Raw genomic sequence first — 13,114 nt, 5'->3', positions numbered from 1 at the left:
TATATCTTGTCTCTCCATCTAGATTGAGGGTACCTGTTAATTCAACTTTTTATTCTCCCCTCCTAAAATACTACAGGTACAGAAATCATTTGCTCAGTTAAACGGTGGCAGCCCAGTTCCCATGAGGAAGGGCTGGGTGACTCTGGTAAGTGTGATGGAGCGGTTAACCTCCAGACACTGGGGCAGGACCATCTGTGTTCAAATAGCCTACCTCTTACTAATTGTGTGATCTCAGGCAAGTGATTTAGCTCCCTTCTTACAATCAAGATAATTGAGTGTTGTGAGAATTAATGGGTTAACACAGTCAAAGCCCTCAGAGCTGTGCCTGGTATCCCCTAAGCATTCAAGAAATGTCAGCTATTATTATTACAGCTATTATTAGGAGCCAGCCGGGTATGCTTATAAACAATTTCCCACACCCAGCAAAGCTGGAGCAGACACACACACTGGCTTAACCCACAGCCACACTTGGAAATGGGGGAGGGTAGGGAGTTGTAACTTTATTTTAGAGATGAGCAGAGGCTCAGAGAAGTCAGAAGCATTCATTCATTTAACACACATTTATGGTGTGATTTCCACATGTCAGGTGCTGCCTCTCGTCCCACTTCAAATTTAGTGAATCCTCAGAGCAGGGGCTGGAGGCTAAGGACAGAGGACTGTGTATTTTAAACAAGCACCCCCTGGTGATTCTCAGCTTAGGCAAGTTGGAAAGATGATTGGATTCTAAGGTACTAAGGCAAGCATCTCGTCATGTTCCAAGTTTGGACCTGGGTTTTATGGGGGATATCATCTTTTGGTGGCAGATTAGTTTAGCAGTTAACAGCACAGACCCTGTAGCCTGGATAATTGGGTATACAGCTCAGTTTGCCACTGGCTGCATGACCATAGGCATACATAACTCATCTGTAAAATGAGGCTAGTAATAGTACCTACCTCAGAGTTGTGAGAATTATGTTAGTTTTTTTTATGTGAAGTGCTTGGAAGGCTGTCTGCCACATAGTAACTATTATAAAGCATGAGCTATTATTATTAATGTACACAGTGTAGACAAGCATCAGACAGAGGGCCGGGGGTGGTAGATTTGACGCTTCCTACCCCACGATTGGCTCTGCCTTCAGCGTTGGCAGCGTCTGTCTCTTCAGGGAGGCTTGCCACCTGCTCCTTTCTGCTGGAAGAGCTTTCCTGAGCTGGGGAATTCCCTCCCATGGCGACCGACAGCAGCGCCTAGCATTCTGATGCCATGTGCTCTGCCCACAGCAGCATAGTGAGAATTAGATCATGTCTTGGGCCAAGGCTGGACTGGGAAGACATGCAGGTGTAGGGGTTGGAGGTGTCCACTTAGGAAGACTGCAAATGGGAGGAGGAGTGCAGACCCTGGGGAGCCTCCTCTCCACAACCTAGGCCAGCTTTGGCTGAGGGTGGTACCTCAGACAGGGGAAGGGCAGATGCCCATGGAGGACAGGCAGGATGCCAGGGTGTCTGCCAGCCCTCCAGGACACTCATTTTGGCCTGCTGCCCTTAGGCATGGAGCAAGCAAGTGTATTTTGTTTTGGCATTAACTCAGCAGGCTGTGGGAAAACAGGCAGGCAGGCATCCTGAACAGGGCCTGCTCCCTTCACAGGCCAGCCCATGGTGGTGACAGAACTGCCACCTCTGAATCCTGCTGTCCCTCTCCCACAACTCTCCTCTCCCTCCCCTGATCCCCGCCTGGCCCTCCTTACCCAGCTCAGCCTGAAGGGTCCTCTCCCTGAAAGGGGCTCACAGACTTGGTAGCATCCTGTACCTCCCAGGCTAGGCCCTGGAGAAACTCCCTGGTGGAACTCCTGGTGTTACAGATGAGAAAACCTGGGCTGAGGGAGAGGCAGGGACTTCCCAGGTCCTCACAATGAGTAAGGAGCAGAACTAGGATTCTAGTGGGGCTCAATCTCCTCCATGGAAATTCCTCTTTTTGTGTTTTATTTTTTAAGTTACAAATAAAGGCATAACAAAATGACGGGAAACTGAAGGAAAACTCAACAAAGGAAACACATTTGTGGGCTGGCACAGTTGCAGGCACTTTACATAAACATTCCCATTTGATTCCCACTGCAACCCTGCAAAGAGCCATTATCTCCCTTCTAGACAAGGAAACCTGGCTGAAAAGAGGTTTCAAGACTTGATCAAAAACTCTAAGCTTGGCAGAAGAGGAATCAGACATCTAACCCAGGTTTGCTTGAGCTCAGACCCCTGTAACCTCACCCCTCCACCAGATGTATTTTACTCATTGATTCCTAATCACAGTGCAGCTCATGGCGGAAGGTGCTGATCAGCGTTCAATACAGGCGGTCACTCAACCTTCCCTGATGTGTCCCAGGATCAGCAGTTACTTGTTTATGTGGCTCCTGAGCCCTTTGCAGTTCATATACCTGTTATTTCATTTAACCTGCACAGCCCTCCAAGAGGAAGACAGGACAGAATTTGTTATTCCCGTTTTATAGATGTAGAAACCAAGGTTGAGAGGACAGTGATGCGCTAGAGGTCACACTCAGTGAGTACCTGGCAAAGATAGAATTTGCAAGGTGGTTTCCTGCCTCCTAATGTCAAAACCATGTGCCTATCCTCCTATGATAGTCCTGGCACTGGCTGCTCATTCACCGTACACCCCCACCCCTGCCATCCAAAGTTGTAATATTCCCTGGGAGAGGCAACACTTGACAAGATAATTCCTGGTCCTAGTGCCTGCTTCTTGGGGACTTGCCTCTGGCCTTAGAAGATCTCTGCTACCACCTGGTAGGATCTGGGTCCCTATGACCCTCCTGGTCCTACATGTTTCACTGCTGTGACCTTGGTCTCTGTATTGAGATTGGGAGCTCCTGGTGGGCAGCTCCTCACCCCAGAGACCTGCTCATGACTAAGCCCAGGATAAGGGCTTGTTGAGTGACACTATGGAATTCAAGGCCTAGTACCTTGAACAAACTCACTGTGTGTCAAGGAGAGCCCCTGCTCTTTTCTGGACCAATCTTGAAGCCTCATTTACCTGTTCTGGGATTCTGTCCTAAGAGCTGATAGTGGAAGAGACAGGCACACTCTCACATCAGGCTGGCAGGAGGTCGGTGTTGAGGGAATTAGCTCAGGGAGCAAAGGCATGGGTAGGGAAAGGTGACTAGGGGTAGGAAGGAGATGAATGGGGGTGGGGTCCATAGATCACGCTGTCTGCCACAGCATCCCCAGCTGGACTTGGTGGGGCTCAGGCAGGGAATAGCTGGCATCCAGACATGCTGACAGGCATTCCTGAGCAGCCTGTGTCAATGCAGGTGGGAGCTAATGACACAGACGAAGACAGAGTAGAGAGGGCTGATGGACCCCAACTGCAGGAACGGTCAGGGATGCCTTGGTGCAGTGTGGGCAGGGGGACTGGCAGCTACTTTCTCTGAAGAAAGCCTTTGATGGAGTCAAACTGTCCTAGGTGTGTGCTCTGGACTGGGAGTAGTGTGCTACTCATATTCTGGCCATGCTAAAGGGCTGCTGTATACTTTGTCTCCCTGCCAGTTTTCCCAGGAGCCCTGGAATATCAGAACAGCTGATCTTCCAATACCCATTCATATACCTGCTCCAGGCCAGTTTTTGATCCTAGCTCTGACTTAACCTTAGAATCATATTCCTAATGAAATGGGAGACTGCACTGCAGCATGCTGGAGGGAGAGCACAGCTTTAGAGCCAGGGGCCAGGCCTCCCTTTCCTTCACTAGCTGTGTGACCTTGGATCACTTCTGAGCTGCAGCCTGTGAAATGGGGTTATATTATGTATTATGAGGTTATATTATATATTATGTATCATTATATTATGTATAATGAGGAGTTGTTGTGAATGTTGGAAACAATGTAAATAACATGCCTATTTTAATGTCTGGAACATGGAAGAGGCAAAATAAATGGCATCTGTTATTAATTTCTTTTCAGAGTGAGATCCCATCTGTGGCCTCTTTGATGGAAGGGAGCCAGAACCTGCTTGCACAGCCCCAGGGACAGGGAGCTCACTCCCTCCAGGGGCAGCTCTGCCTGGAAAAGCTCCTTCCTGAGATGCAGCTAAGACCTGTCCCAGTTTTGTCTCTGGGGCCATAGTGCATGCTGCTCTGCACCATTTCCCCAAAGAATCTCAAACAATGTTACTGGCAACACAGCGCGTCCCTGCATTGCAGGAACAAGGCTCTGAAAGTCCCCAGCCCTGTTCAAAATGGTACATTTCAAGTCAGGCTTACATAAGTCACAGAAATCCCTTCCCCGGTCCCCTAGAGTCTGGAACATAATGGTTTGTATCCTCCTGGGTCTGCTTATTTTCCTGGGTTAGGAACTCTCCCAATTCCCTTGAACATTCTTCACACAGGAACATTCCTCATCGGACAACTGGGTTATGGTCTCAAGTCTATCATGTCAGGGTAAGTCACTTATGTTCACTGAGCCTCCAGTTCCCCATCAGTAAAAATGAAGAAAATAATACTATCTCACAGGTAAAGATTAGCTTGGAAAAGTAATATGAAAGTTTAAGGTTTGGAAAAGGCACTTGGTAAGTATTAAAACAATTTTTTTTTAAATCACATTTTTGAAATAGGAGTCAGTAGGTAAGCCCATCTGGTATTGCCCTTAGCTCTTTATAACACTTCCAAAGAAAATCATTCCAGAAAGTCAATGCCACTCCTGGCTTCAGAATGATGGCAAATCAGGTAGAGGATGCCCTCCTATATGCATAAACTAAATCCCCAGGGTCTGACTTCTTCTGTGAACAGCCTCCTAAGTTCTAGGCTCACTCACTTATCTTATTCTGCAGGCTGGCACCAAGGCCCAGAGAAAGCCCACTAGATCCATGGTAGAGGCTGGATCTCATGTCTCCCAACATCCAGCACCATTATACCCCAGTGCTCACTTCCTAAGAAGAGAGGTGAAGGGAGGATAATCTCTGGCCCAGACCAGTTGCACCCAAGACTAGGATTCAGCAAATCTTTGTTAAGCACTTGCTATGTGCATGACACTGCATCCGGGCCGAGTACTGTGTTACCCCTCTTCCACTAGCCCAGTGTCATTCAAGGAATGGTTGGTCTGGAACTCAATCTTGGTGAAGGCTGATTCTATCTTGCTCATCTCTAGAACCCCAGTGCCTGGCATAGGCTTGGAACAAAGCAGGACCTTAGCAAGTATTTTTTGAATGAATGATGAATCAATAAGCACTTACTAAGCACTACATGCCAGGCCCTGTGGTAGGAGAAATTCTATTTAATACAGCAAGCCTATGAGGTTAGCATTATACCTCCATTTTACAAGTGAGGAAACAAGGCTGAAATAAGTGAATTGACTAGCTCAAGCCTTCACAAAAAATTGGTGGTGGAGCTGAGACTGGAGCCCAGCCTAGGTTACTGTGGCCTGGGCTCTAGCTGCCGCCCCACAGCTGTCAGGGCCCTAGGCCTCTATCCACCTGTCCCCTTGCCCCAGGCCTTCCCTGATTTAATTAAGGATTCTGGTGAAGGGCTAACTTTTGAACCCAGAAATAGCAAGACTAGTCTCCTAGTTCATACACAGCTCCAGATTAATCTTACTCAAAACACAGCTCTATCACTTTTCTGTACAAGAATCTAGCCTAACTCAATGTAAACAACCTGGGTTTAAGTTCCACCTTTTCAATTTCTGGCCATGTGGTCACCTGGGAAGTTACTTGTCTCTCCAGGCCTCATTCACCTTCCTCTTAGGCCTAACTGCACTTCTGAGAACAGCTGTCTGGGATCTCAACTTCTGAAAAAACCAGCTCAGCCTCTACACAGCCCCGTGACTCAAAAAAACTCCCTCAGCATGGGGAAGAGGTATTCCTCTTCTGAGGACCCCAAGGGAGGCCGATAACCCTCCCTGTAGATGGTCTGAACAGAGCAGGAAGGTTCATGTGTGGTGGTGGGGTGCACTGCTTAGATAAGCACCCTCACTGGCAGATAAGGCAGCCCGAGCTCACCTAGCCTGTTAGGGGTAGGCAAAGTGGACTGGCACCCAGAGATCCTGACTCCCAGACAAGGGCTTCCTCTATGGCCTCTCCTGCCTCCTCTACTTTTCCTCGTGCCTATTATCCTGCACCTGTTTCTTTTTTAAAATAACCCATAGAACCCTTCCTGACGCAGAGATTCTAGTCCTGCTGTGTAACCTTCAGAAAGGCTTCCCTCTATGGGCACTTGCCTCCCCGTCTGTGAAATGGGGGCCTCGGCCTTAACGTTCTCTCGGCTCCCTCTCAGCGCAGAGTCAGTGATCTTTGACTTGAATGCCCTGCAGTAGAGTGCCGCCGTTTCCTTTGCAGAGCAATTGCCTTTCCGCCCTACAATCGCAATGGCCTGGCACCTGCGGCCAGCCGCAAAGCGACTTGTCCTTGCTCGTCCCTCTTGCGCACATCTAGCTGGTAGGGAGAGTGGGGTGTTGAGGGGCTGAGAGGAAGCAAACGCCAGAATTCTGTATCCCACAGGGATGCTGACCCCCTCCCCACTGCAAACATTTCCCTGTGAGCGTCGCCCCCCGCCCCCCGACACATACACAAACACACTGCAGCCGCAAAGGCGGGCAGGAGACGGGGGCGGCCTCTGCGCGTGCGTCGGCGCGGAGCCCTCTCCCGCCCACGTGCGCGCCCCCGAGCGGAGACGCGCGCCGGGGCGAGCTGGCGGGAAAGCGCGCGGGAAGCCCCCGGCTGGCTCTCAGCGTGGGGGAGGGAGGCCAGGAGGCGTCTGGAACGTGCCACTGTCGGAGAGAAAGGGGGGATTTTCGCCTGGCGCTGGCGTTTCTACACTTCCCACCCGCCGACCAATCCGTTAGCTCCCCCCTTCCCCTGCCGCGGTACGAAGCCCTGTGCCGTGGCCTCGCTCCCTACCGGCAGCGCGGACCGGCCCCTCGAACCCCGCTCTGGACGGAGCGGTTCCCTCAGCAGCCGGAGCGGGGCGCTGCGCCGCGCGGCGAGGCCGGAAATTCCCGCGGCCTGAGTGGTGGAGCCCTAGCCGGGAGCGCGGCACCACCTTCCTCCTCCCGGGCGGGCGGGGGCGTTAGGCCCAGCGAGGGCCGGGCCGCCTGAGTGGGTGGGGTGGGGGCCGCTGCGTCCGCCGGGAGCGGCCCAGCAGGCGGCGGACGGGGAGCGCGGACAATTCTGCTGCGGCTCACCCGCCGCCCGGCCGGTGGAGACCCTCGCGACCCCGCTCCCGGGGCCCCCGCCCCTTCGCCGTCTCCGCCTCCTTCCTCACACACCCCCGGGCCGCCCGGGCCCCAAGCCTTCCCGGCGCTCCTCCCCCTTTTCCTCACACTCGGTCTCTGGCTGGGGTCCTTCTGCCGCCCGCCGGCCTGCTCCCTTCGGGGCAAGTCCTGCTTCTTAGGCTCTCCTTTCACACACGCGCGCGCTCGCTGGGCCGTCCCCTCCTCTCCGGCCCTCCTCCTCCTGGTCCTTGCTAAGGCTGCCGTCGGGGAGGATTGATGTCCCTTCAGCATCATGCAGCCGCCGCCGAGGAAGGTAAGGGCGCAGTTGGTGGGCTTTGGGGTTCGGAGGGATGCGTACGGGGAACGCGGCTGGGGCGACCGCTGCGCCCCCTCCCCCTCCCGCAAGGGGCCGTGACCGCCCTCGCCTTGGGCTTGTCACCGACTTGCTGCGGCTCCAGGTGGGGGGCGTGCTCGTGAGTTGCCTTTCCGACAGAAGGGCCGCCGGGGCTCGTCCCTTTTCTACGCAGGAGACCCCCAGACATTTCACAAGAGTTTCGGGTGTGCATTTGTGTGTGTGTGCGCGCGCATGGCAATGCTGCCCGCTGCAAAGTGCATTCTCCGGGCTGCACCGAGGGGGAGGCAGGGACGCCCCGGCAGCTTTGCAGAGCCTTGTGCGTGTGTGATTGTTTAGTCTGCACCAGCTTTGAGCCCTCCAACCGCTTGTCGCCAGCCCCGCCCGCTTGCAAATTTGCGGGGGATTTGTTTCTAGCCTAGCCTTAGGGTTTGGCCTGCTTTTCCCACGGGGCGGCCGAAAAGAAGTTGGAATAGTCACCGCCTCCCCACCCCAAGGGAAAATAAATTAAGGATTGACGGGTCCTGCCTCGTTCCCGACTGAGGGGCGAGGAGGTTGTAGTGCTGTCTTCTGAAAAGCGAGGACCGGGCCCGGGAGGTGCGTGGCGTGTGCACTGCGATCCGGGGTTGGATGACCAGGGTGGGAGTGACGGATGCACCCTGCTTGTCATCAGCCTCCCCGCTGCGCCCTTCCCCAGCTTTCCCAGGGGTCGAGGCTGTGTCCTTGTCTTTTTAATCCTACAGATAGATACTGAATGTCTACTCTGGGCACTGGGTGGATGAGGCCGTTCTGTCCTCCCCTCGTGGGCAAACATTTGCCTAACGCCTAACTCACCCGTGTCTGCTGCCTCTGCTTTCTCTCTTTCCTAATCCGGGTTTCTCCATTTAAGTGAGTCATTTTCTTTCGAACATGTACCCCCACCCCTCCGAGTGGTCCCACTCCTAAGGCCGAGATTCCAGACCCACCGTAACTTCGCACCCTGGGGCCCGGCCTGGCGGGAGGCCCTCTGGCCAGCAGGCATTTGCTGTTCTCGCTGTTTGAAGTGGAGCCTCTACCGGGATCGGCTTGCCGGGGTAGTTTAAAAGCACTGCATATGCTGGAAGGTCACTTTAGCTTTCTCCTTTGTGAGAAAGAGATTGTGATTTGATGCGCTGTCAGCAAGTCGAGGGCATCATTCTGAGACAGTGTGCTTTTTCGCAGCCATTATGGAGTAATTTATGTAGTCGATTCATGCATATTATCATGATTGTGTAAATATTGGTCATTGGGTATCAGGCACTCTTAGGCTCCCAGCCCCCATCCACACTCTGCTCGCCTCTCCTGGTGGTTAAAGTCTTTGAATCTTTTTTAGAAATAGAAGACAGCCTCTTTTAAAACTCTAGGAAGACCTAGACATGGATTGAGCTTGTGTATGAAATGGAATGACTGGCAGTTTATTTTGCATGTCTTTAGTTTATAATATTTATAGTCGTGTATTTTCATTAAACCTCTGTTCAGGCTATTTGGCTTTAAGTTTTCATTAAGTAAGTATCTTCAGTAAATAAAACTAGATGGCAAATAATGGATTTATGGCCTTCAGGGGAGAGGCGAGCAAGAGACATATTCTGACAGATGTATTTTCCTTAAGCAATTTTTTTGGGTTAAATTTGTAAAAAGACCTTCATAAATATATGGTGTATTTTAGGTGAAAGTTACCCAAGAACTGAAAAACATTCAAGTTGAGCAGATGACAAAACTTCAAGCCAAACATCAAGCAGAATGTGATTTGCTTGAAGATATGAGGTAAGGCTATAGTAAATAGTTCAAGGACTTCTATTTCTCTGTTTCAAAGAAGCTTTGAGTTACCAAGCCCCAGGAACTGATGATGGAATTTCCTTTTGGATTTCCTGCTTTAAGGCTGTTAGAACTTTGACTCAGCTGGAAATTAGAACTGGAACTAACACAATACAAACTTTTTCCTTCAGTAGGGGACCTATAATGCACACATAGTATTTGGAAAAAAGGACCTTAAAAGTCTTATTAGTCAAATTATAATAATTAAAGATTCTTGTTTAAATAATCTTTCCATGGAACTGTAACAATCATTTTATTGACCTTAACAGTTTTACACAGTTAGATTTTTAAACCAACACTTGTGGTTAATGGTTAATATCTGGGGGTGAGCCAGTCAACCCCAGATAGATTATATGCTCTCACTGGGTTAGAACATGACAAATACAACTTTGTCTTTGAGTGCCAAATTTAGTGAGAAGTGTGCTTATCATATTTTATTTTATTATTGAGGTTACTCATATTCATAGTCAAGATAACTTTGAATAGCTAAGACATCTTGCTAATATTGTGAAAATCAGTATCTTTCTTCCTAGAGGGATGGATGACTTATTTTAATGAAAGAAATACCACTTATTTAACAGTCTTTTAATATAGACTGACAGTTCAACAAAGATTTTTGTCTAGAATGGGAGATGATTTGCATGGTGAAACAAGAGTGGCTGCAATTCTTATTTCCCTTTTGTAATACATTTATCACATTGGAATTGGGTCTGTAAGCCTTATCAGTTACCTAGTTTTCTGGTAGTACACTTCATGTTGGTTTCATGAAGAATATTAACTCGATGGTGTTATTATAAAATTATGTGTTTGAGTTGCTGTTTGTAGCCCAAAGATTTTAGTTTTAAGAATTTCCTTTTTTTCCTCTCCTATATTTAGGCACTATAAGCATTTCTGTTGTATACGTGTCGTTAGGGTTTCTGACTAAGGCATATAAATCTATTCTCATCCAATCTGGATTTATCAAGATTGTTGTTTTCTGCCTGAAAATTACAATTTTAATTCTGTATTTGTCTTTCCCCCCTTGTTATAACCATAAGAAAATATTTAGACTTAAAAATTCCTATGCGAGGCCATGCGTGGTGGCTCACACCTGTAATCCCAGCACTTTGGCAGGCTGAGGTAGGCAGATGACCTGAGGTCTGGAGTTTGAGACCAGCCTGGCCAACATGGTGAAACACTGTCTCTACTAAAAATACAAAAATTAGCCAGGCATGGTGGCATGCACCTGTAGTCGTAGCTACTTGGGAGGCTGAGGCAGAAGAATTGCTTGAACCCAGTAGGTGGAGGTTGCAGTGAGCCGAGATGGCAGCACTGCACTCCAGCCTGGGCAACAGAGTGAGACCCTGTCTCAAAAGAAAAAAAAAAAAAATTCCTGTGTGAGATATCTGAAACTCTTGATGTGGTTAAAAGTTTAAGGTTTTTAACTTACTAAGCAAACTAAGAAATCTCTAGATGAAGAAAGTAATAAATTTTCAGAAGCAGTTCAGGAAGGCAGAATTAGTGTGTAAGTGAAGATCCCGTGTGGGGTATCGGTGGTCAGTGGTTGTAATAATTCCTGTTGATTGTGTCTTCTAAAGACTTCTTGATTGCATTTTGTCTGCATTTTTCCCCTATTGTCTGTAGCTTGGTGCAGGAGCTTATGGTAAAGAATATGGACACTGCAGTCAGACAGTCCTGAGTTTGTGTCCTGATATCTGTGCCGACTTGTGGAAAATGAATTAATCTTTATAAACTTAATTTTTCTCATTTGTAAAAAGGGGCAGTAATGGCCTCTGTTCCCCAAGGTTGTATAGATCAAATCACAATGCATGTGAAATATGGCACACATCTAAGCTAAGTTGATATAGTCTCTTGCTCCTGTTCCTGTTGCTTAGTTTGTATTATTGCTGATCTATCACATTTGGCTTGCATTATACTAGTATCCTAATTATTGTAGTGATGTCCTTATATCTTCTATCTCCCATCTCTCCTTTTAAATATTTCTTCCACATTACCACCAGTTAGCTTTCTAAAAACATTATTATAGATCACTCCTCTGTGGCCTTCTAGATAAAGGCCAAACACCTTGTCATAGTATATATAGTTCTCTGCAACCCAGCTGCAAGCTTCCTTTCCTGGCTTGGTTGCTACCATTTCATGCCCATGCATCCTTCCTCTTTCTTCCCCCAGCTCTGGTCGCTCGGGACATCAGGTTGTCTAATTGTGCAGTCTACATTCATACCTCTGTGTATGCTGTTGTCTGCCTGTTGGTACCTTTCCTCCCACTTTTTCACCTGACAAATTCTTGATTACCAATAACTACAAGTTCCTTGTTCTCTGTAATCTCAAAGGATTTTGATTTTTGCACATGCTTCTGGCATCCTCCCTCAGGTGAAGTCTTTGAAGTTATGGGCTATTACTCATTTTTGTATCTTTATACCCTTGTCAAATGAATGTGACTGGCCATATTTAAATGTATCTTATTTTTTCTTGGGTGAGATACTGTATACACTCTGTAGGGGGCTATGGGGGCCTCTGTTGAGCTTGTGTTATATACTTTGGTTCATGTGATCACTTTACATACACTATCCTGTTTGTTGTAGAGTATATAATATGTAAAGGCAGAGATTGTTGGTGCTCCAAGGATTAACAGGTTATTTGTTTGAAGGAGTTAGTATGTTCTTCTATCTATATTAACTTAATGGAATGAATCCTTTCGTTCCCATAGAGTTGTGAATAGGATACTGTATTACCTACTAAAACAAGGGTTTAGGTTTCTGATTTGCTTTTTTTTTTTTTCCAAAGACAATATTGAAAAAGTTGAAACTTTCGCCTTCTCTTGGTATTCATGATAACTTCAATTGCCTAAGGAAGGAGGTGATCTGGCTTCTCTTGTCTGCTCTAGCAAGTGGAATGATTTTTTAAAAGTTCATTGGAAATCTCTGAACTTGGGTGTTTTTTGTTTGTTTTTGAGACGAAGTCTTGCTCTGTTGGCCAGGCTGGAGTGCAGTGGTGCAATCTCAGCTCACTGCAACCTCTGCCTCCTGGGTTCAAGCAGTTCACCTGCCTCAGCCTCCGTAGTAGCTGCCACCACACCTGGCTAATTTTTTTGTATTGTTAGTAGAGGCTGAGTTTCACCATGTTGGCCAGGCTGCTTTTGAACTCCTGACCTAAGTGATCCTCCTGCCTCGACCTCCCAAAATGCTCGGATTACAGGCATGAGCCACTGCGCCCGGCCCCAACTTGGGTTTTTATATGAATTAAGTTGTAAAGGATCTTGCTTGCTTTTCCTCTTTTGAGATTAGTGCTCCTTCTCACCAGTGCCTCTTGCCAGTTTTATGCTCAATTTAAGTTAGTATGAATTCACTCAGAAATGTACCAATAGCTTTTTATTCTTAAAGAAATTAGTAGTAGATACATATATATATATATTTAAGTTGAGGCAGAATCTCACTCTGTTGCCTAAGCTGGAATGAGTGGTGTGATCTCTGCTTACTGCAACCTCTCCTCCCAAGCTCAAGCGATCCTCCCATCTCATCCTCCAGGGTAGCTGAGACTCCAGGTGCGCGGCTAATTTTTGTATTTGTTGTAGAGATGGGGTCTCACCATGTTACTCAGACTGGTCTTGAACTTCTGGGCTCAAGTAATCCTACTGTCAAGCCACTGTGCTCAGCCTGAGAAAATGTCAAAAGTTTTTATGACATTGAAAAAAGTTAAAAAAAAATACACAGCATATTAGACTGTAAATAGAATTTTATACTGAATTTTA

General features: G+C 48.0%; 1 protein-coding gene across 1 annotated transcript in view; it reads left to right on the top strand.

The window, feature by feature from the left end:
• Positions 1-7,044: 7,044 nt before the first annotated feature.
• FCHSD2 (FCH and double SH3 domains 2) overlaps positions 7,045-13,114 on the top strand; it is a 339,502-nt gene continuing 333,432 nt past the window's right edge. Inside the window, exons 1-2 of the mRNA XM_050756143.1 lie at positions 7,045-7,494; positions 9,218-9,315. Of these exons, the coding sequence (XP_050612100.1) occupies positions 7,474-7,494; positions 9,218-9,315 (119 nt within the window). The 5' untranslated portion in view covers positions 7,045-7,473. The remainder of the gene's footprint in view (positions 7,495-9,217; positions 9,316-13,114) is intronic.

This window comes from Macaca thibetana, chromosome 14 (assembly GCF_024542745.1).
Source record: "Macaca thibetana thibetana isolate TM-01 chromosome 14, ASM2454274v1, whole genome shotgun sequence".
In the NCBI taxonomy this organism is placed as follows: Eukaryota; Metazoa; Chordata; class Mammalia; order Primates; family Cercopithecidae; genus Macaca; species Macaca thibetana.
This window is presented reverse-complemented; position numbering and strand designations above follow the sequence as displayed.